The sequence below is a fragment of the Typopeltis vanoorti genome, chromosome 10, assembly GCF_054136105.1.
Source record: "Typopeltis vanoorti isolate ZY-2024b chromosome 10, IOZ_Tvanoo_1.0, whole genome shotgun sequence".
Taxonomy (NCBI): domain Eukaryota; kingdom Metazoa; phylum Arthropoda; class Arachnida; order Uropygi; family Thelyphonidae; genus Typopeltis; species Typopeltis vanoorti.
The window spans coordinates 116,650,579-116,676,107 of NC_143558.1; the positions used below are offsets into that span (position 1 = coordinate 116,650,579).

At 34.5% G+C, this 25,529-nt stretch overlaps 1 protein-coding gene across 1 annotated transcript in view; it reads left to right on the forward strand.

Annotated features, from left to right (window-relative positions):
* Positions 1-25,529, forward strand: part of LOC150102725 (follicle-stimulating hormone receptor-like) — a 236,132-nt gene that overhangs the window by 195,573 nt on the left and 15,030 nt on the right. Inside the window, exons 4-8 of the mRNA XM_090398806.1 lie at positions 2,135-2,212; positions 4,701-4,775; positions 21,901-21,966; positions 22,146-22,214; positions 24,110-24,184. Coding sequence (XP_090254932.1) covers positions 2,135-2,212; positions 4,701-4,775; positions 21,901-21,966; positions 22,146-22,214; positions 24,110-24,184 — 363 coding nt within the window. The remainder of the gene's footprint in view (positions 1-2,134; positions 2,213-4,700; positions 4,776-21,900; positions 21,967-22,145; positions 22,215-24,109; positions 24,185-25,529) is intronic.

A 25,529-nucleotide genomic window follows, 5' to 3' on the forward strand; every position in this document is an offset into this window, starting at 1 on the left:
ATTATAGACTGGTGAACATGCTTCTGTGGCAGATTCGATGAAAATGTCGAGAAAATGTAATGAGTGAGCATGAATCTTTCCACATTTTTCCACTGATGTCCAACGGTAGTTGAAAGTTAAGAGATATTCAGTGGATCGAGAGTGGTGATCATATTTCTTATCAATAATTAACTGGAATGTTTTTCAAGGTGAATACGTTGATCACAATTTAAGAAAAATTAAATGAAATTAATGGTTCGCTTATTACTTTTTTTTTTATTTCATGTTGTAGGGTAGATTTTTCTTATACCGTGTACATGGATATCTACTGTCGTAATACACAACTTAGTAGACACAGCAGTGGAATGGAATGCTTGTAAATACCTAGCCAGAAGCCTCAACCTTTTCGAGGATGGAAAAGAAAATATGATACCATCCTATCTTATGCATGCCATGCAACTATTAACTTAATTTATCATTTACTGGACTTTTCATGATTCTAGGTGCTTCTACAGCTACATTTTCACTACATCTACTATCTTCTTGTTTGTTGTTGAATGACAAGTGTTGCGGTGTACTTCTGTCTTCCCATGGCAACAACAATAGGTAATGTACTTGCGTCCATTAATCAGTGTGTTTTCATCCAAGCATTGTCAACAATGACGTTATTTTAGGTAAATTACATCGTCAAGAATAAGTGATCTACGCTGAAGAGTTGCATTTTAACGAGACATGCAAAGCTAAAGATAATTAGTTGATATTTCTAATTACTTCGCTGCTTTTTCTTTTCCAACTGCATGGAGAATCTATGAATTTTACGGTTGGAACTCATTCCATTTGCATGGGTAGAAATGTGCTGCTAAACCAGTTCTTCTCCCCAGATTGATGAAATTTTTCTTTGACTTCAACATTGACTTACGTAATTAAATCCTTAAATAAAAAAAAGTTAATCTATTCTTTTAATTTCAACATATTTCCCATTTTTTGAACAAATATAGAGAGAAACGGCTTTGTTTCTCTTCAAGCCTGGGCTTTCTCGAGTACGTTTATTTGAATTTCAAAACGAATGAAATAAAGGCAACAGCAAAGTTTATTAAATATGTTTTCTTTTCGATTTTTACAGTAAACATCGATTTGCTTCAATTATTAATGCAACCGCTAAAGCCGCATGTTTGTACAAACGTTTTGCATAACAGACAGTACAAATTACTTCACTATCAAGAAAGAAGCAGGTTTAATTTTTGTATATGAAAAATTATAATTAATGCATGAAACAACTCTCCCTCCCCCCCCCCCCCAATGGAGGAAGTCTCATCTGCCGAGAGCTTCTGTAAACTTTAAGTGGTTTCACAATTATTAAAATAAAATAGAAGAAAAACGGTAGGGTGTCAGTAGTTCTGGTCGGTATTACATTATCAATACTATTTTCTGAATACGAAGAATTTTATCAGTTCTACAATTTAATCTTGAACATGACATTAAAGTGAACAAAACTCCAAAGTGATAGCGATGTTCGTTTCCTATTATCAAGAGAGCACCAGTATTCTAACATATTCATAATATGTATGAATATGTTAGAATAGGCAGTACAGGAATGCATATGGTTGTTACGGGAAATAATAGAAACAGTACACACAGAAAATGACCAAACGTTATACACGGATTTGTGAAATACGACGAATATTTCTCATAAAACAAGGCAGGATAAATTATAGTTTATCCCACTTTATTTGATGAGAAAAGTGTATTTTAATGCGAAATAAATGCGTCATTAGTGAATTTCTGAAGATATCATTAACTCCGTCATTGATGTTCCCTGATATTTTCTGCGTTTATAAATATTATATTTTTATCGGCTGAATTGAGTTAGGAGCAGAGGAGGAATACTTTATTATTCTATAAAGTGCCAGTTTGAGTTATATGTACTGTAGAGATGTCTTGAGAGAGGCGTAATCTTTCTCTCTTCCCTCAGGATCTTCCCACAGTTCATATGGAAAGTTTTACTCGTTTTTGAAAGGCGTCCAAATTATTTGTAGAGTAATTAACGCATGGTATGGATTATCTAACGTATTGAAACTCTGCTGTTTATCACTATACGATATGAATGCATTCCCAGTTGATAAATACGATATCATATTTAGATTTTTTTTTCTAGTTATATCAAGCAAGCACCTGCGCTGAAGGCAATACCTGATGGAGTTCTCTCTGGAAGCATTCCGAATTTAAAAATTCTGTAAGTTTAAATAATATATGTCTTATAATACATCCATGTAAGGAAATTCTAGATAACACGCAAGCTTACAGTATCATAAATTCATTGATTTCTATGTTTATTATGAATTACAATGCATATATTTTTCCCCTGTATAAAGCCTGTCATGCTATACTGCTAATTAATCATGATCTTTTTCTTGAAGATATGTAAGTATACTACTATTACACAGCATTCATCAATACACTGGGACTGGCTGTGCGACATTATCCACTCTAGGTTTATATTAGTGCAAATATCAAATGACGATCCATACCTGACAACTCTAGTTTGGACCTTTTTCACATTTAGTACATGTTCTCCCTATACAGGATTCGAAATGGACTTTACATTTTTGTAAAAAAAATCATAACACTTTGCGTATCTATAGCATTAGTTATGGCAACCCTCGTGTGATATTTAAGTAATTCGTAATTAAAAATACTAAATTTTAAGTAGCGAGAGATGAGATTCGGATTTCTGGATCGTTATTATTTTGCAGTTAGGTCGAACAATAACGAGATGTGCATTTATTTTCCAAATTAAGTGTTTCAGGGTGGGCTGAAGAGAAGAAATTTCTGGCCTTTTCCCTCCTCAAAGTCAAGCTAAGAGGGTGCGGATAAAAATATTTTCTGAGACGCGCCAGGCCTGTAAACAAACAACTTGCATATGCAATTAAAGATACCCCGGCTATTCGGCGATAATTTTGAAGAATTGCAATCCTGAAGATGGAAAAATGATTTTAAAAATCTGAAACCTTCAGTTTTCAACAAGATTAAGTTTCTGCGTTTCTGGTAAAATGTGTTCTTTACGTTCCAAAGCGTGCAGGCCAAATTCTCCGGGAAGAGTAAATTAGTTTACATGTTTCCTACCTATCTTAATCTTTTTCTTCCTATCCGAGTACACTATACGTAGCAGCATTCACAACTAAGTATTACTGACTTGGAAATATACAGCATCAGTAACTAAAAGTTAACTTTTCAACCAGAAAATACAAAGTCACTAGACAAGAGTGAGAGAAAAGATTCATGTTCGGAAATCTTTAACACATTAATAGGAATTTTTTTTGAATTTTTGTAGACTAAAGCAAGTAATACCAATAAGACTTAAGCATGGGCGCTGATGCAAACAAAATATGAAATATTTGTCGTTAATGAACTAAAATTGTTACTTTAAATATTAATTTTTTGTATATGAAAGTGCCGTATTTGTTACATGACCTTTCCACTGTTGCAATTTCGGATACATGCGCATTACAGAATGTAAAGGTGCTAAAACTCAGCGTTTCTTGTGCTTGGTAGAGAAAAAAATACAAATTGATGCACTTCGCATATTAGTCAAGAATTCCGTAGATTGTCCTATGTATAAACATGTGATTCTGCCAAGTGGTAAAATGAAGATTTCAACTTTTTTTAAAGTATTTAAATAAATTAAAGGGACAGTTACGCTTACAGTCAGAAAAAAAGCACTGAACAAATGATCAAACCGGTTGAAAGGAGAAATCTTGACTTTTGCTTGCTATAACCACCGACCACAATTTTACTCGAATCTCCTTCCTTTCTTCCTATTGGAAGTCAGTTTTCTTCCAATATCTGCATGATTGAGTTACACAAACCGCTTTCTGACCTGATCGTCAATATGTCCCTGGGTAGAAATTCCCTCTGTTTGGGGCATATTAACGTGAATACACAGGTGTTATATTTTTAAAATAATTCCTTAGATTTATTAGACAATTAATCTATAGCTTAGTATTTAGGACTAGACCACATTTGCTGTGGTCTAATCCTAAAAAACGGATGATATATCTTTGTTATCACTCAGATCCTGTTTCAAGTTTCATTATTTCTTAAATAATTGGGAACCCGCCATTCAAATTTCGATAGCTGGTAAATAATAACATGGCTTCCACTTTGTTTAGATTACCTAACTTTGATCAGCTGCCACTGACATCACTCATTTTATGAATTAATTGAACGGAGCCTCATTTGGTTTGGGAAAAATATACGACAAATGTATGTCTTTATGAATAAAACTGTATCAGTAAAATAAACAATAAACGCTCTGAAATATTCTTTGGAACAACTTTGCCCTTATCTATTTCCGAAAACCAGTCATTTCTCATACTAAACAATTTCTCCTTTCAAACCTTTCATTCAACATACAAGCTACTTTAAATTGAAACATACTGTCTTAGATAAGAATGGCCATATGCGGTACCTACTTTGTAATCTGGTCTTTTTTTCTTGATGAAAAGCAATGATTTTATTAAACAGAGAACGTGGTTCTTTTCTCCATAGTAATTTATACAAATTCTGCGGAATAATCCCATCCCACTTAAACTGCATATTAACTAAATATTTCCATCCAGGTTACTGTATGAAACCTACCTTTATTTGGCTTCGAAACAGTTGCTTTACTCAAATATCTAGCATTACATACTGAAGTAATTAATTTTAATTCACAATTACAGGAAAGTGATCCAGTCAGCATTGGAAGTCATACCGAATATGGGATACTTACTTACAGATACCATCATCACCATGGTGTAAGTGTGTGCCTTATTTTTTCTAATCTATCTTATGAATATTCTAGATTGAGTCTATACCAAATAAGTCATTATCGGTTTTGGTTATGCGTTTGCAATATAACTGAAATACTGAACTGACTGTAGCTTTCATAAAATGCTTATCTGTATTTTATAAGAAATCCGAAATGCTGCTAATCTTGCATTATCTTAACGCAATAGCTCCTAGTTTTACTAGATGCGATGAAAGCTTTCCATCCTCATTCCTGCCATCCACAAAAAAACTTTGGGATAATACCTGATTGAAAATTTAAAATTTTTGCATTAGTAACCAAACTTACGTTATTTTAAAAGAAAAATTAAAGTGTCGTGCCAAATTGGGGTGCAAGTCTAACCTGTAGAAATGGAGTTGGTTCCACAGTGTTAGGCTGTTTCACCCCATCCCGCCAAAAAAAAAAAAAGAAAAGAAAAGAAAAAAAAAGGTTAGCCTCTAATCATATCATCGATAAATTTCTGTGTTTTTCTTCATTGAGTACTCGAACTAGTGTATATTTGAAATATCTGATATCGTGCTGTAGGATTTCTTCCCTCCCAGAAACTGATTTTTAACGGTCACAACTCAAAAAAATACTACTATTAAAGACGATGATACTAGCATAGATTAGGTTTTAAGGTCAAAAGAAAGGCAGCTCACAAACTGAAGAATGAAGACTTGCTGCCTGTCGTCTTCAAAAAGTTAGCATTTAAGAAGCTCCGCCTATTCAAGTTTGGGGAATTAAAAACATTACAGGATTTGTTATTATAATTATTAAAGTTACAAAAAAGATTAAATTCAAATTCTAAAGATGAGTATTTAATGTATTTACATATTATTTGTGAAGCGACAATATTATTTGGGAAAAAGGAAATCTAAAGCTGTGACAGAGAAGGATAAAGTTCGAAAGTCAAGCAAAATATTTATTGATTACTCTTCCGTTTATTTATATTAAAATGGTAAATCTCTAAGAAAGAGTTAAATGTCCTTACATATTTTTCAAAATGCATAAAATGCAATAAACCTCAACAAGCACAGCGAGCGTTCTCGTTGATCTGTGTACCTGTTTCTTAAATTTACCTTCAATAGAAAATCTTTAAATTCGCACTATACTTGAGGTTCTTACATAATTTGCATTCGATATTGCATTATAACAGAAAAACTATGGAACCGTTCCAGTGAAGATAGGAATATTTGTGAAACTGAGGTTTTCTCCACAGACAGAGGCATTCAAGTGCAATGACTGAGGTTATTATTTAAATATCACATCTGGGCATTTTAATACAAAAGATACACCACAAATACATGCATTAATGCTTAAAAGGTATCGACACATTCTAAGGAGGATCCACTTCCCAAAATATTGGGAAGTCTGGGTCCCTAGAATCATTTATGAATTAAGGTCTTTGTTTAGCGTTATTAATTGGGAAGCCCGTCCTCTGAAACAAAGATATTTCCTTCTCTTACAGTTGTAACTATCCTGAAATGAATACGTACTTGATTCGTTTCTTTTGATACACTATGGAAATCCCGAATTGTAGTTCAAATTCTCCTTGAATAGAAGGTCTTTCACACGGAGACTAGTGGAAGAGGATGTTGACTATTGCACGGCTCTTCAGTTTCAATTGTCTCATTAGTGCATATTAGTTAATATCATTCCTTGTGTTCACGACGAAGTACCAAGTGCTGGATTTGCGTGGAACCCCATAAACCTCCAGAGAAACTCGGGAATGAGTGCTCTTCCTTTGCGAAATCCATACAGCCATTCTCTATATCCAAAGAAAGACCGGAAAGAAAAAGTGATTGTGAAATGCACGCTCATTTTTTTGTGAAAGAGATCATTCACAAACAGTTTGTGCGAAAACTTTACCAGTAAGAAGTTTTCATAAAAGGAGTAGTTTGTCTTAATTTCCATAAAGTTAGCAGAAATATTAACATAATCAAGTTTTTTCCACCACTTCAATGATTATTCATTCACCAATTTTTTATCAGAGGAAAAAAAATTAGGCGGTGACGCTTGCCCAACTTCGCTAAGCCCTTGGAATGTTCTTTTAGAAAATAAGTTGGAGTTTATGCAAACGAGATTTTTCAGTATCCCGCGATTCCAGTTTACAGTTCCAATTCTGCTTTCAGTTATCGACGGTGCTGTGAGATTATTTCAAAGGATAATACTTTATCTCTTACTTAAGATGCATTCCCTAAACTTCTGAATAACGTCCATTAGATATTGCAAAATGAATAAAACCGACGTTACTAAATTATAAGAAATATAATTAAATCAAACTCATAGCAATCTTGCTTTCTAGCTGTAGGTTAGTATTAGAGTGTGCTACGAATACTCGTTTGAGTCTTTATGTAATAAAAGGTATATTCTCGTACATAGTAATTTAACAACAGCGTCCTTGAAAACAAAACAAAAAACAAGAGCGAGAGGCTATAAGTTCGCAAATTGATTCTGTTTACGATCGTAAGAAACAGAATTCCTAATCGAGAGATCCAATAAAATTTTGAAATGACAGGTTGACTGAAACTAACCGTTTCGGTTGTTTTCCAACCAGAAATACATTCATGAGCCCATCAACAGTTTGTGTCCCCTGCAGTCAAGGATTTCGCAATAAGCTGATTTGTGCCGATCATTCAAAGCATTAACCATTTTCTAATCCAATTTTGTAATTTGAACTGCAGTTCGAAGAGCAATTAGAAAGAGGGCATTTTAATTCAAATTCGGACACAATGGGAAATGTTACACCAACGCAGTCTTAGTAACGTCGGTAGTACATCCTTGTTTGAAAAAAAAAAAAAAAGCATGGAAGAAACGCTCTAGCAATTCTATAAATGTATATTAATAGTTTCGACTTAATAATCTACTATTTCGTGCAATGTTTTGGTAGCCATATAGAGGTATTTATTTTCTAAGCCAATTCCATACATAAACAGTTCATCCTACGAACTACATAAAGTGTCATTATTGTAAAGACTAATGTGCACTTTTTTTTCAGTCTCCTACTGACGACAAAAATCGTCTACTACCTGAAGACTCTTTACGAAACATCTATGTCCTAATGGTATTCAAGCCTTACTTGAAATATTTCATTTATTCCACCCAACGCATACAAGCTGTGAGCTTTCCCACTGTGGTCTCCAATCTACATATGGAACATGCGTGAGGCAAAACGCATTCCATAAAACAATTTGTAAGGCCTTTGTCACCGTTGTTGTAGTTATAACCTTTCGGCTGTTTAGGGGCAGCTATATGCACGCCACCATCCAGGGAAATGACTCAGCAAGGTGGCTCACCGTTGCCTTCCTTGCCGTACTATATCTGAGTGTAGCCTGTGTGTTCACAGGGCTGGTTTGCCTGCTTGCAGGATCAAAAACCTCAGATAAACTGGCGGGAAAAAACTTGGCTATGGCTGAGAAATATCCATAAGCGCCTCGCGTCGCCGACGGAATCGAACCTAGGACACTCCTTCCCAGGCATATGGTTGCGAAGCGAATAGCCAATAGGCTAACTACGCAGGCTTGTTAACGTATACAGATGATATCTTATTTTCAAGTTTTATAGAGCTTCAGCGATGTCTTCAAATAACAGAACAAAAAATTCAGGTACATAAATTCTCTATTAAAAACATCCATACCCGTTTCTGGATGATTTAAGAAATATTAACAATTAAATCATTGCTGGTAGAGAATGGATACAGGCAAAGTAATCTCGCTTTCCAGCTGTAGGTTTGTATTAGAGTTTGGTACGAATATTCGTGTCAGTCTTTATGTGGTAAAAGGAATTATTACTATTGCTTGAGACTATTACTTGCTTATTGTCTAAAGCCACTTAGAACTTAAGCCATTTGTCTAAAGTGGCTTAAGTTCCATGTACGGTGTCCAGAGTAGGACTTCAGATTATTTCATCATTAGCCTACCTAGGACAACTACTACAGGTTTACAACCTTTTTGTGGGTTTGATTAACATAAGAATGGTAAAATAAAGAAAATGACATTTCAGAATTAATCACTAGAATCTCAAAATAGAGAGTTCGGATGGGGAGCCTAAATAGCGCAGCTACAATATTTTACATTTGGCAGGAGGAGATAAACACACGTGGGTTTGGGGTCAGATCCCGTCTAGGACGCAGGGAAATTTTTAAGGATTAAAATGAGAGTTTGAATTACTTATACGAAGGTAGTCCAAGTTTCTACTCCTGCAAAATAGGTAAACTAACCAGAACAACACACCCAGTTAAAAGACAGCATACTGATCCAATAAGCATTAGTGCAGTGCTTTCGATCGTTATTCCAAAGTAGTTACATGAAGATTGCCGCTGTTCTAAAGAAATAGTTTCAATACTTATTAACGTGTTAATTTTTTTTTAAATAAGGCGCTGCTAAAATATAAAAATGTCTATGTGGCGTATATTTATTCAAATACGATAACTATTTTTCTGGTTTGACGGAACTTACTTGCTAAGTAATTATTTTTATATGCTAAAATATGGATCGATAGCCAAAACTGCCTAATTATCAAAAGTTATGTTAAACGTAATTGTATTTGTAAGAAATATTTACGCAAACTGAAGTAGAATCGAAAATGTGCTGCTAAACTTTTCAGAAGTTGTCAAATAGCGAATCAGAATCGCTCTCGCTTCAAATAGTTTTGTTGGATAAAAACACTACTTTGATTATGGAAGAAGTGAACTCGTTTTCCGTCATTTAGGATTATTTCATATAATTAAATGCAAAAGTTGTATTATCGACGAAGAAAAAAATGCGTTCATTTTGTATTATGACAAATTCTTAATTGGTTTATGTTTTAGCATCAAACAGAATGTGATTAACGATGTTCATGAGAAAATTGTAAGATTATACTTTACTACTTCGAAAATACATATAAAGCTGTTGCTCTTATATCTAATTCCTTACAAAGCCTCAAATGATGAGGTTTTTTAAGTTTTATGTGGCTTTATAAAGGAATAAACTCCATAGACATTACATGCAACGACACCGAAAATTCCATCAGGCCTTTCGTATATTTAAAAAAGCGCCTTTCATTTAAATTTAAATGTATCTATTGCTGTGACCAGAATTCTGGTCATGCTAACCAAAGGGTGATCTCTCTACCAAATGCACTATGGAAATTCGATAACATCAGGCTTACTTGGCAGTTGATATTAAAAATATTAAAATGAGCATTACCAGCAGGTTTCCTTCGTATTCTCTCCTCAAAATAGTAGCTTTCACCAAATCTTAGATTGATGTAACAACAGAACGAAGAAAAATCAGAACGCTGTTTGATTTAACTGTTACCAAACAAATACTTGTTCCCATTAACTCATTTCTTCCAGGACTTACTCCGACTTCTGATTTCAATATGGCAACCTCAAATTTTATGGTGACTGCTAACTCATCCTTGGTCAATTCACAGAGCGCCTCCGTAGCCAAGTTACGAAATGCGAGAAGATGTTTCCCTTTGGCTGAAAACCCATGGATTTGATTCCATGTAAAGGCACAAAAAACTTCAAACGAAGTTAAGTTAGCTGATCACGTATATAGGTGGTAACACCTTTTATTCCCCAAAGAGCCTAAGAACATATGCTCTGCTCTCACCCCTACTTTGCTAAAGCCATAATTCAAAATGCAAAGCATGAGTCTGATGCTACGTGAATCCCACCAATGAAAGGCCGTTAGCCTCTAGTGCATTAGTACTGTGGGTGGGAAAATGTGTTTACATAATTCTATGAAAAATGTGTTTACATAATTCAAGAAAATACTCAAGTATTTTCTTGAGTCTCCATGCTTGGAGACTCAAGAAAATACTTTTCAAGCTACTACTATAAGCCTTCGAGCAGGTTTGTCTCATACCATGATAAAATTCATCTCCCATCTCAAAACATCTGTGCTCCCAGTGAAATTCGAACCACTGCTAGTTTATTGGAGGAAGAATACGCAAACTACTTGCCCAACCAGGCAATTTTAAACGCAATGTTGGCCAATGTATTTACTAGTTCTCACTAAATAAACTATGGCTAATTTCCATTATCCTTTCTTTGTCATGAAAAGTTAACTTCTGTCACTGCATTTCGCTTGAGATAAAAATGTTATTTTGCTTCTTCAATTAATCTCGTCATGTCAGTAATATCTTTCCTACACTTTGATGTTAAATAACAAAGAAAATAGCATCCGTTTATTTATTTAAAGAATCATTTGAGGTTCATTCTGTTTAGATAATATATTAACAAAGATAGAATTTATTCATTAGTCTGAACTCACTCAGTAGTAATTTATGACCGATAGTACTCAGAAGTTGTATATTAATCATTCGAGACTCGCATCTCAAATTCAAACTTGAAACATAAATATATGAGACAACATAATTAGTAGTTCGGCTTGCAGTTGGTGGGAACAATTCTTGATTCGCCATATGCATGTTGGTCTTGAAATAATGACGCAGTGCCAACAGGAAGAGCGAGTTGGCAATCCCTTGAAATCTCAAATTAATTTCAATGCGATAAAGATTAGTTGCGTTTCTGAAACTAAACAGGAAACACAGACTTAAGACATTTCGTTCTGATGAGTCAGCTGAACAGCTTGACCGATATCCTATTCAAGTTAGTTCATCCTTGACCTGGCATACGTCTTAACTTATAATTTTTAATTAATCCAATTAAAAGTATATTCAGAAATATTTCTCTACATAATAGCACTATAAGAATCCACATCCTTCATCCAGGAATAGTTTCATGATTGTTAATAGCCGAGTGTCTTGTTGATAGAACAAGGTTGTTTAATGACAAGAGCAGTCGTTAGGAACTACTAAAGTAATAATATAAATTGTTTTTGATTCCTAAATAATATAGCTTGATAAGGCCTTGTTTGGTAATTGCCGTACGTATGCTTCGAATTTGTTACCCTAATTACATCGCTTGATATGCGTCGGTATCTTTCCTAGCGTTTCAACGCCTCTCAATTTTGGAATGGTATGACAAGAATTCTTAAATTTTACATACAACCTGAGTTTTTATCGTTCAGTGCATTATGGAAATTACTTATCCTGACTGTTTCTACCTCAAGTCTCTTCAACAGGAGTCATAATGTATAGAAAGTTTGTTCCGAAAGGGGACGTGCTTTGCATTGGATACAAAAGACAATTAATGTGAAGTCATTACCTTCCATACACAATTACCTAGTCGCGAACACACTTTATGCAAACTTGATTTTCTTACACATGAATATAATTCATTTGCAAGTTTAATTTATTAAGTAATTTAAATTATTTTATGAAATTAATTTAATTTAGAACCAAGTAAAAAAAACCAAAAACTGTATATGTCCTTGTAATGTAGGAATCATTCCTTCTGATTGGATATTTGCAAAGTGATCGCAATTCGTTCAGTGAGTATTAACTGAGAAAGCAACGGAAAGAGTTTAATTTGTATTCAGATTCATTAGCTCCTTGATGAGAACCACTTACCGAAAAACTACAGCACTGTTTTGTTTGGCGTGATATACTTTGACAAATTTGCCGGATTTTTATACAGGCATCAACAAGCAGATTATGGCAATAGTTGGATTTTTTTTTTTAGATTTCAGTAAGATATTTGCCAGCGTTCCTTATATGAACCTGTTAATTAAAATGTACTGACAAATCAGGATAAGTATTTAGTTAGACGGATAAGAAACTGATCGAAAATATTGTTTAGAGAGACATCTAGGAGTAAGATGATTTAGGGTTAGAGTACTACAGGATTTAATGTTATGACATCAGTGATTTAGATCCAGTTATCGAGAGTAAAATCTCTCCTTGCTGATTGATTCAAACGTGGTTAGGGTAGTGTTTTACTTCAATCCCCTCAGAATGATTAAACATGTGTGAGAAATAAGTATATGTAAACCTGTTATTACACCAAGCGTAGTTGGATACAAACTGAACAGAAAGTTTTGTATGGCGTTGCCGAATATAAGTATAGCTAATGAATTTAAAAATCACATTGCTCTGACAACTATTGTCAAGTTCAGATAGTTTAATTAAAGGAAGCTTCCCTTGTAGTTGGAGGAACATTATATAATACTCTTACGTAGGTCTGCTCAAAGCAGATATCGGATTACAGCTCTCAAACTTTAGTGTCCGGATTTTAATGGATGTTAAGTTAATGGACGTTATTTTGGGAGAAATCAATAAGCGCATGGAGGCACATGTCGTTTCCTTCAAGATATTCCGTTAAGTTCATCAAATTACATAAAAACCTGGAGGTAAAGACTTAAGTTTACAGGTTAGTCTACCGAATTTCATAGGCTGGCTCGGTAAATTAGGGGACAAAAGTTAGTGAAAAGTAAAGTTAAATATAATGCACATTTTTTTAAAAAAATTAGATTAGAACGGAGAATGTGCAGTAGAGTGGTTTTCGCATAGATATATCAATGAAGAAAATTTAAACTGTTTTAAGAAGGAATTAGATAAATGATTGCTTCGACAGTAATTCAAAGCCTCATCACTAAAGTTATGAGACCAATGTACTTTGTCTATTAACTGCCTTTATTCTCTTTTCGGTTAAGTTTATTTATAAATAATGGTTCCTCGGATTAGAATGGACGGAATACGAAGGACAAATATAGAGACTGCACTATGGATACGTTCCCTTATTTGTGGATGTAAGGCATATTAAATATCAATTAGTGTGCGAATTCTTAATGATAATCTACTTTTAATAAATTACGTTTATTTCATAAATTATTAACTAAGATTATAATATAGGTATGTATCTTACTACTGAATATTATATTAGCATAAATCCTATTATCTGTCATCTATAAGCAATTACCATTGTAGTGTCTGCTTCTACCCTTCGCAACTGGGTAGTCAGTTTTCTCTCTGATCGCCCACTGTGTCATGATAAACACTATACTCTCCTTCCTCTCCTCAGATTTCACCACCAATGCAGAAGTATCCCCAGAGTATAACTGTTACCCATTCTTTTCGTCCTGTGCATATGGACATCAAATCTTATTCATAACTTAACTGATGAGAGTACACTGCATTCCCCAAAGTCTGACAAACCTTGCAAACACTACTCGGATTTCATTATCCAACATGTCTCAGCTATAGCTTCTAAGAAACTGGATGTGATTTTCCTCGGAAAAAAAGTACTGTTTCTGACCTACACAAATTGTAAAAGTATAGATCCTCTATGACTCAGAATCTCTTAAAAGAATCTTTATAAGGATTTTGCATCTGAAGGTGAATTAGTCGGTCTCATACGGTAGTTTTTTTCCCGTAAAGCAGAAAAACCAGGCCAGAAGAACTCCTGCAATTAAAAGACAGTCTACTGGTATCGTAGCTCTGCTTACTTCTGCTGTACCAAACTACCAACTTCTAACAATATGATTTTTTGACTTCCACTCATGTATGGTGTAAACCTGTGGTCACTTACTACTGTTGAAGGGCTAAGGATTTGATCTACTTTTACATAATCCTGAAACCATGCTCTAGAGACCAAACATGGAACTTTCTAAGATATCTAATACCTATGAAAAAAAAGGGGGGGGGTTAGTCGTTTGATCGATGCTATGTAGAAGAGGAGAGCGCGATTAACTGACGATCCTTCTTTTACATGTGTTCGGTTTCTTCTCCATGTCTCTTTAATTGACACTCTCATGAACAACGTTCTGCAGAACTGGTCACTACCGCCATCACCCCTCCTTTTTCTTATAACAAGAATACCATGAGTATCTGCCAGTCAACTTCAAATTTACGGAATCAATTTCTCTTCCACCTTTTTTCATTCCATTTACCTCTTTGGTGAAGACAGAGGATCTTTGGCAGATTCTGTCTTCAACAAAAACCACAATCTTCAGCTTTTCAGTAAACTACAGATTTATTTTTTACTCCTATTTACAAACAGCACAGGTGTGCTATATATGTGCTATGTATGCTTGCCACTTCTCGTGGTATGTGTGATAAATAAAGTTTGCATAATATAGTGGTGGGTGTGTAGTTTGATTATTAATAAGCAAAGTAGCACTGAATACACCGCTATGATTATTTATTTTTAATGTCGCAGTTTGCGAATCCCCTAAGTTTTAAATCGCTTAATAACTTCATAAAAAGGTATCACTTTATTTAATACAGCAAGTTTATGTTTAATATTTTATTAGAAGCAACTATTGTATTAATATGGTTTCTGGATTGACATATGAACGGTAATAATAAAAGGTGAAGAATGTGAATATGCAACACTTCGACTTATTTAGTCTGTGTATCAGTCTTTGGCAGAACACAAGTCAGCTAGCATACGGCTCTTTTTTTAATACCCGAAACTGAATTATTCTGCCCCCATACTTAGTTCTGAATATAAAACGTTCCTCAAAAACATAAAACGGGTCTCCAATTTTTGCAGTAATGTTGTATTTGTTTCGGCTCAAGAATAAACTGGGTAAGTCTTTAGAGTTAATTCTGATGCTTTAGTAGTAATTTATTTAAGATGGCTTAGTCTGTTAGTGAACGGCTATTTAAGTACACATCATTCGACGACATGGAAGTTTTTAAACAAGAATGAAGCCCGAAGAATAGAAGATATAGCCGAAATCACAATAAATTGGGTAATGAAGTACTCGAAAAAAGTTGTTCACACACAGAAAAAAATAAGATTCAGAATGTAATAAATTATATCATAAATGCAATTAAGATAATACCAAAAGGAATGCAGAAAGCTTAAGAATGCATATCAACATAGGAAGATTGCAACAATATAAGAAACTAAGGCACGTGATGGTGGCAAAAATATATTCAGGAGATAAATGGAAGAAAACATAAAATGAATTAAACATGAACAACTTTTCAAAACACAGTGCATAAATCCCCTGGAAAAGAGCGATAAAGAATCACTGCTGCATTTAAATATTTTTAATACAGAAGACATTTAAAAGGTGATAATCAAATAAAACTGTCCTAATATGTTCACAGCTGCACTACAGATAATTTAGATGGTTTGATTATCAAGTTGAATGCCTATTAACTGGAACAGAACTCTCATTGCACTAATTAATGAAAATATGAAATTACACAGAAAGTGAAAACTATACAGAAATTTATGTACTCAGTATCTCAGGGGAGATCATTGCCCTACAGTTGAGAAATAGTAAAAGGTAATTCGTCAAACAATCCTAGCAATAATAGTGTTTGGTATTGAAAACGAAGCCAACTTTAACATCCTTAGCATCAAAACAGGTACAAAGCCCAACCAGATACTGACATAACATAGACATAACCTTGTTTTTCAGGTGTTCTGCAAGAGACTGTTTCAGAAGACGCCAGTGACAGGTGAGGTAGAGAGAAGCTTACAGTTTTGATTTGGGATATTGCGCTATTTAAATTAAGGAATTGAAGTCTTGTAAAACCTCTTTGCATCTTAAATGGAATTCGAACCCAAGCATTTTCAAGACCGTGTTCATAAAGGACAATGGTCGAGTCATTCAAGCGATTGCGCAAAGACGTGTTGAATTTCAGATAGTTAATAAATTGATCTCAGCTACTCACTTCTAAAGACTATCGCGATTTCGAATTTCTAGGTACCCTCGTTGTCTGTTTCACTAATGGAAAATGTTTCTAGAAGCGCTTCTCATTAATGCTCAACTCTCAATCAGGGAAGAGCTGTTTATCCAACTGTCTGTAAGAATACTGAATATTAGGATATACCCGAATATAAATTGATTATATCGGATATTTCAATTGGAGAAATTGTAGCAATCATAATGTAAGTCCGTGCAGGAGCACAATTTTGATCAAGCTGGAAAATGCTTACTTGTCATGCTTCTCTAATTTGCTTCTCGTTAAAATACTTAGATTTCGAAAAAAGGTGAGAAATGGTTTAAAGGATTTCGTGGCAGAATAATTCTATAAAGAAAGGACAGTTTTTTTATGCTATGTCTTCTTTCTTGAAATCAAAAAATAAAACCCGAATTTGCACTATATGTTTTCGTTCCATGTATATATATACATGTAGAAAGTTTTTTTTTTTTTTTACCTTGGGTGAAATATACGTTACAAGATACCAAGAAATTTTATATACTTGGTTTTAATCCTTTTTCCCAAGTAAGCAAAACATATTCACGTCTGAGCTACTTGTATATAGAAGCTTTTTGTCGACCTTTATTGAGGTCTTTATCTTCTTCTTGAGTATTCTGCAATTCAGCAGGTTCTTTTAGTAGTCAAAACTTTTCTTCCACTGTCTTCTGTTCTGAACCTCAATCAAGGTCGAAACCCGTCTGGGTAGTGGCCCTTCCCATTATTCATTGCATTATACACGCCTGATAGGTGGGGAATGCTTTGCATTATGGGATACATACTAAGGCAAGTAATATGAAGTCATTAGCCTCTATATACAACTAGCTCAGATGTGGATATATTTCACGCGCAAAACTTTGTTTTGCTTACTTGGGAAAAAAGATTAAAACCAAGTATATAAACTTTCTTGGTATCTGTAACGTATATTCTCCCCAAGGTAAAAAATCTTGCTACATATAACATGGTGGATGCATGGTTTACTTTAAACCGTCTATCTGGAGTTACTCTGTCTTTTAAATATAAATTAAAGTATCTGTGTTGAAGAAAGGCATTAATATAATAAACAGATTAGGTTGCGATGGTTTTAGTCCGCTGGTGGGCTTGAGTCGCCTTAGTCTGATATAACTTTGCTACTCTAATACGAGGTCTCATGATAACCGCAGAAAACGTATACAAATAAGTTGGGTTCTAAAGTGGAATTGCAGACTAGTGACTTCAGTGTATGTAAGTAGTGTCTGTTTTCTATCTACGCTTGTTACAGTTAACGTCACAAAACTTTTGAACAGGTTCGCTCCGCACTTTCTTAATCGGAATCACCCTGTACGCAGAAATGAATGATCTCGGCTGCAAGTTAGCCGAAATCAAAAATACAGTCAAACAGTTAGATGTTCAACCAAGTACCATTTACTGATAATTTATTTTAATAAAAATTGTCTTGTAAAACTATCGTTTTACAGACTATTGAAAGCTAAGCATTTTCAATAATAATAAAAAACTCTTTAGTCAAGTTGCACATTCAGCTGCTTATTAACACAATTTCAATGAAAGAAATGAAATAAAAGAATTGACGTAGTGGCTGTGGTTTGAAATGAATTAAATAAATGTATAAAAGAATAAGGAGAAACTACCCATACCAGCGGGAAAAGTATTCAAGTCAGCTTTAACCGGATCAGAGAGTTGCATTAGAAAATATCATTGATTGAATGCTAGAACCAATTTAATAATCTGATGATATTAGAACCACATTAAAACAAAGATAAGTCAGGTGCTGTTAAGCACATTCTTGGATAGGAATGTGGAGAAATTACTCTGATATATATAATAATCATTAAAATAGAATGTGCAATAAAAATCTCAAATTTTAGGAATGAATAAAAAAAAAGACAATTATGTCACGTGCCTTTCTATTCTTTTAATCTATGTATATATTAAAATATAGGAATTAATGGCCTATGCTTAAAATGCAGCAGAATGAAAGAAAATTACAACCATTTTGGTCTAACATTAACCTGCGCCTTATAAGAAATCATAGCAGTAAAAAAAAAAAAGTATTTCATAAAATATAATTTTACACTCCACTTCGTAAAAAGTTTGTGAAGAATGAAGCACTTTGTCAGAACTCACTTCATATTTCCTGTTTTAGAGTTTTGACGACATATTACAATCTGAATTAAGTCGCAACATCACAAGTAATGTTGTATCCTATGAAAATACCCTGAATTGTTGCATGTTGGAAGATGGAAATACTTAAGTGATTTTTTGAGAATTAGCGATAGTTTATTTTTAAATCAGTGCTGAGTCATCTTTAAATAGGCAGTTTCAATTATCTTTCTGGAAAACAAATAATAAAAGTGGTGTGATTATAAATATTACTAAATTAACGACTAGATATTATTTAAAGGATCCAACATTTCTCAAACTTAATTTCGCACAAGAAAATATTTCTAATATGTGAAAATGACGATTAAACTGAAGAATCAGGACCTGTATAACTCCACACATTTTGTATGAACTGATTAACAGCCAGTAACTTCGATGGCAGACATGTTCCTGCTGAGTGGAACGGTCATATCTCGAATCTTGTGTTCGGGATTCAGAAGACCAAATTCTCCCGCAACTAATGCTATGAAGCCAGTATGACTGTATCCTCAACGGTTTTGCTGGAGAATTAGGTCTTCACCATATGAGACCAGTACCGTTGGCGAAAATAATTTACCGCCAAATAAGATATGGGAGGGAGCGCATACTTCATTGCAGAAATATGCACGACCTCCCATATCTGCACTACAATCTACCATGTAGATTGTAGTGAAGCTTGTTTCTCTGTATATATGCGTATGCTCCAGATGACGACCTTCATAGGAAGATAGAAATGTCGAGTGCTCATTTTGGTTTATATTAAACCAAAGTCTTGTTCTAACATGTTCTCTCAGGTAGTTCTCTCCATAATTTTACGTAATGTATTTTGATCATCGTGTAAGCATGAAAGAAAGCATAGTTAATGCTTATACGGTGATCAAAATACATTAGGTAAAATTATGGAGACAACTACCGTGTTAGTTCCTATCAAGGTCGTCATCTGGAGCATACGCATATATACAGAGAAGCAAGCTGCATTACAATCTACATGGTTTGCTGAAGTTACTGACCAACCGTTACAACAATTATTGGCCCGACCTCTGGTGAAAAATAAAAAATCCTCTTTTTCCACGTACTATGTTCCAGTTACTTTGTGTGGCAAAATAAATTTTACCTACAAAAAATTAGTTACGGCCATGGGCTTACTACTAACCCCCCCCCCCCCCATTGCTAACTTTTATATGGAAGCTTTTGAGCAAAGTGCTCTTGATTCCTTTACTCTAAAACCTACAGTGTGGCTTAGATACGTTGAAGATGTTTTCGTTATCTGGCCACACCGTCGACAAACGTTTAACACATTCCTCAGCCACCTGAACAAACAACATGAACGCATACAATTTACTATCGAAATTGAAAATCAGAACTCGCTCCCTTTCCTGGATACACTGGTCACACGTCTCTCCTCAGGCGGTATGTTTCACGGTTTACCGCAAACCGACACGTACTGGCCAATATATACATGCTAACTCATATCACCACCCATCGCAAAAATTTGAAGTCATTAACACCCTTAAAAACAGAGCTATAACAATTTGCTCTAATCAACAAGCTCTTAAACAAGAATTAAAGATTATTAGCAACACGTTTATAAATAATGGCTATAATAAAGTTCTTCATAAAACTTCATCAAAAAAGAATACAGATTACAGTAAAACACCATAGCCATCCCATATATTAAAGTTTTATCAGAAAAAAATCAATAGAATCCTACAAAAAGTAGGATTCTATTGATTCACCATTATAATCTCAATGCCACTTTTAAGCCACCTATAAAATTAAAAAAACAAACAAACATATTCAACTCCTCTCAGGATCCTCTCCTCCCATTGGCACATCCTGAAGTTTATTGCATCTACTGAACCTGTAACTTACATTATATTGGTGAAAAAAAATATATATATATAAACATGTTGCTCTCCAGCCCAATTTAATTTTGTAACCTAATAGATAATAATAATGGGACTAGCTTTGATGTAGTAAAGTTTTTTTTCCACCAGAGGTCAGGCCAATAATTGTTGTAACGGTTGGTCAGTAACTTGAACAAACCGTGTAGAATGCAGTGCAGCTTGTTTCTCTGTATATGCTCCAGATAATGACCTTGATATGAAGTTCGAAACGTCGAGTGTTCATTTTGGTTTATATTAAACTAAAGTTTTGCTCTAACACGGTAGTTGTCTCCATAATATAATGTATTAGCTATGCTATTGATCATTTTACTTTCGCCGTGTTATCGTTTGTTGCCTTCTACGAATAACTGATATTGAGTGCTGTGATAAAAAATCCGGACCAGTTGAGGTTCGTGGTGTGATAGTTTTTGTCGACGGAAAGCAATAGTACTGTAGAAATTCACGGACGACTGTGCAAGGTTTAGGCCTAAACGTAATGAGGGACAGTAAGGTTAGGCAATGATAGTGTTTGTTTAAAGGGCGCAACAATGTTTACCATGAACAGTGCAGTGACCGGACAAGAGTTGTGACAGACGATTTGGTGAAAAGAGTGAACACGAAAATTCGTAGAGAATCATCGTTTCACAATTACATTTTGAATTCCCGGAAGTTTAACGCTCCGTCGTTCATGAAATCGCGACAGAAAAGCTGGGCTATAAGAAACTGTGCCAGATGGGACCCAAAAGTGTTTACTGATGCACAAACAGCAACGAGGGGAATCAGCTCAATTTTTTGGTGCGTTACGAAAATGAAGGTGAACTTTTCTGGTACTGTGACTGGTGGCGAAACGTGGATTTCGTATACAAACGTCGAGTCAAAACAACAATCAATGCAGTGGTGCCATTCATCATATCCGAATGCAAAAAAATTCAAACAGGCACAGTTGGTAACAAAAAAATTGCCGGGAGCGAAAAGGGATCTCGCTCGTCGATTTTCTCCAGCGAGGAACGACAATTAATGTTAATACGTATTGTGAAACGCTGAAGAAACTCAGACGAGTAATTCAGCAAATTCAGACGTTTGGGTGGAAACTTTTCTACTATCCACCCTATAGCACTGACTTCGCGCCCAGTGACTACGTCTTGTTTCTGGATATAAGGTAGTGCCTCCCATCCCAGAGCTTTGAAGATGATGAACTGAAGAATAGCGTGACTCAGTTGTTGAACTCACTGGCGGAAGACTTTTTTTGAAGCAGCATGAAAAAGCTAGGGCCATAATATTAAAAATGCCTGGAATCAATTAACACTATGTTGAAAAATAAAGCATATATGTAGATATTTTAGCGTATAATAAAATTTTCTTTCCTTCTCTGCCATTTTTTGTTTTGTTTTAATTCTTGGCCGATCTTACTTTCATGACGCGCCTCGTGTAATAGTAAACACTATTTTATAAATCTTGTGCTATTTATTTTTTTAGTTTGTTATCAAAATGAACGCAGAATAAAATTAATGCAAAATTGTTTTTTTTTCCCAGAGACTTTGATAGCAACAGGATCAAACTGCTATCGACACATTCTGTAAAAATAAAGGCAGAAATCATGTAAGTTTTTGTATTATAGAATGTTTTGATATTTTTATTAGCCTATGAACTCGGAACACTCTTACTCAATGTACAAAATTGTCCCTCTATTGCTATTGTAGACTTATGGATCGACTTTTTACATATTAAGAACTGTTTTTAACTTTTATAAAACTTTAATTCTCTTTTCTGTCTTTCAGGAATTTAGACTTCAACATGATTGAAGTGATACAGAACGATGCTTTCAATGGATCGCAGATAGCAAAATTGTGAGTAATTCTAGTTTCACCCGAATGCATGATTTATTCGCGTTACTATTGCGAATATTAATATTTTGTAATCTGCTCTATGAACCAGAAGAAGAGCGGTGATTTAGACTGTCCAGTTAAAACATTATGATCATTTCCCCTTCGCTCCCCTCTGGATTCTCATAATCAGCCATCCGTCAAGTAAAGTATTCATATCACCGTGAAAACTTGTGTGCGCGCGTGATACCGGAGAAGTGTGACGTACTGCTCATTTAAAGTTGCTGATCAGCAAGGGATGCGATCCTACAGACTTCGAAAAGGCATGATTGTCAAGTACCAGGTTCAAGTGTGGCAGTAACTAGAAACCTGCCAATATTAGAGGTTGTCTGCCGAGTGCCGTAATTAAGGTGTTATGTGTGTGGACGGTACCAGGCAGAACAGTAGTCGCTGGAGTCAGCGGTGGCGCCCACGCCTCATCCATGCTCCTGGTGAAAGACAAGTTGACATGTCTTAGACGAAAAACCGTTTCCAAAATAAATTCAACCTATTACCTACCTCCGTACATGTTATCAAGTAAGCGTTCCAGTCAAGGTACCCCATGCTTGATCCTAATCAATGCCTTCAACACCTAATCAACAGTTTGCATTTGAGAGAAGTCATTGACCAGTGAGGGCAGGACAAGTTACCTTTTTTCAGATGAATCCCGTTTCAGATGACAAGCGTGTGAATTACAGATTGGGGATTAGGCGAAAATCTATGGAGAGGAATCACTCCAGCATCATCGTCTAACAAAAATGACAGTGTGCAAGGCATTATAGTATGGAGAGGAAGGTTTTCCTAGGAATCTTTTGGAACTTGATACTCATGTGTGTTACTACGAATACAAGGGAAACATCCAATGTGTGTCTGATCTGGTACATCTACTTTGTGCAGACATATTGGAGCAACCTTCCCAGATGGGAAGGTTGCTCCAATATGTCGCGTCACAGGAGTGATTGTTCTGATTTTCTTAAAATAGCTTGATGTCGATAATGAAGATCAGAACAAATATTTAGGGTCAACATTCACGAGATGGTGTTCATATGTCCATTGCAGATAAACAGAGTCAACTCCAAAAATATTAGGATAAATCAAGCTAAACCCATTTGAATGTCCTCTATGATTTCGTGAAATACTGAGTGCGCCGATGAATTATTCCTCTCCCTGTCACGAATTGCACAATACGGTATTTTAAGAATAATCTTGAAAAGGAAATATTTCTTAATGGGACGAGGTTTCCGCATCGCTTTAAATGTCCATACTTATTTTGTCGGGCGAAACCAAACAAGTAATAGAAAAAGTATCAAGTACTTTGGCAATTTTCAAAAATGTAACACAGTTGTTGAATTCTATACGATGTACAACCCAATGTAATAAAAACCAAGGTCACAAACTACCTTTGGCAGCATATCAAAGACCTACATTTAATGAATTAACCTATGAGAAGTTAAACAGCACACTGCAACAATAAGCCACGCGTTTGCTATCTCGATACTACACATACGATGTCTAACAGTTAATTTAGGAATCTCTAAATAAAGAAATATACGTCCGTAACTATCCGAGGGAAGGAGCTAACGATTAGTAACCGAGGTGTTAAATTGTCAAATATAAATCAGTAATATATGTAACAAAGTTGTTTACTAACGAAAAAATGAAACAGACATTCAGGGTGTGTGGTATCAGCTAATTATACTTTGTCCAAACACAGACAACCCTCCTATACAGCCTAAAATTTCCAAAGTTCTGAAAACTGATACTTTTTTACTTATAATTTTACTTAAAATTGTACTTCAGAAAACAATACGTACAACTTAATAGATATATTTTAGATTTATAAATTAGCTAAGTTCTTGTTTTTATTCGATTCTTTTCAGGAGTATGAAGGGAAACAGGCGATTACGATTTATTGGTGATGAGGCATTCGTTGGACTCAAGGCTATTCGAAAGCTGTAATATGCTGTCCTTTCAATTTATTCTTATACTTTATATTAAGATCATTAATTAATATTTAACATGTGAATAATCTTAAAGAAAAGAAGTTGTAATCCACAAATTAATACATTGAGGATAATACTAATTAAGTCATTAGTACGTATTGTAAATTAAATCACTACTTTATTGATGAAATCAGTGATCACAGTTGGCCACACTTATTTCATTATGTACACAGTTTTAAACAGAAAACAACTTGCTCTTATAGCCAATGTTATCTTGTGCCCTCTCCATATCACCTTGATCACATACTACTATCAGAAAAGTTACTAACACTAATGTATGCATCGGCTTAGAAATTCGATGGTTATGTGCCGTTAAAAGGTGTGATACTAAGAAAAAAATTCGAGAGACGATTTTTTTCCTATCCTAACCAAATCTTCCTAAACAGATAAATGGAAAACTAAAAACTACCTTCTGAATTGTTTGTAATATGGCAAACAAATTAGAATAGATTAATGCACTAAAGAAGGCAATAAATTGCTATTACTTACTTATCACATACGGCCTCTACCTCGGATCTTCATCCGACTATTTTGTGCCTCTCTTGATCTCTATCCAGTTCTTTCCACTCTCATCTTATTCCTCTCCGCCAGCTCATCTTTGGTTTTTCGGATTCACTCTAATACTCGTTTGGATTTATGTTTTAAATTATATTGCATTGTATTCTTGAGTTTTTCATAACTCATGAATTGCCTGAAAAAAAAAAAAAAAAGGAAAAAAATTATGAGACAAAATAATGGGAGTATTACATAACATATTACGGAATAGAAAGAGCTAAGCATTATCAGTAAAATGGATAAATAAAGATTGTATATTCTTTCCAAAGTTACAACTTTGTTACAACAAAGTTACTATAAACAAGTATATAAAAAGAGGCCATCCAACAATTATAATATGCCCCCAGGAGGCGAACAGTTATCAGCTGTAACAAAACATGTCAGATAAAATAAAATCACAACGATTTACATATTAGAAGTGGAAAAATTTAATGCAAGAATGGACAACAAAGAAATCTAATTTGTGGATGGAATTGTGAAAGCATTACTTAAAAGAAAATGGATCAAAAAAGATATTTACATGGACATTAGTATTTAATAGTTGACCACTACACTTCATAGCCTAATGAAATAAGTTTGTAATACTGAATCATTTTAACATTAAATATTGATGGGGAAAAGAAGGAAAATCAAATGAGGGAGTAAATAAAATCACGAAAAATATTTAGAAGAAATAGAGGAGTAGAAATTCTGAAATTAATTAGATACATAAAAAAAAGAATGAAAATGGAAACACGGACTC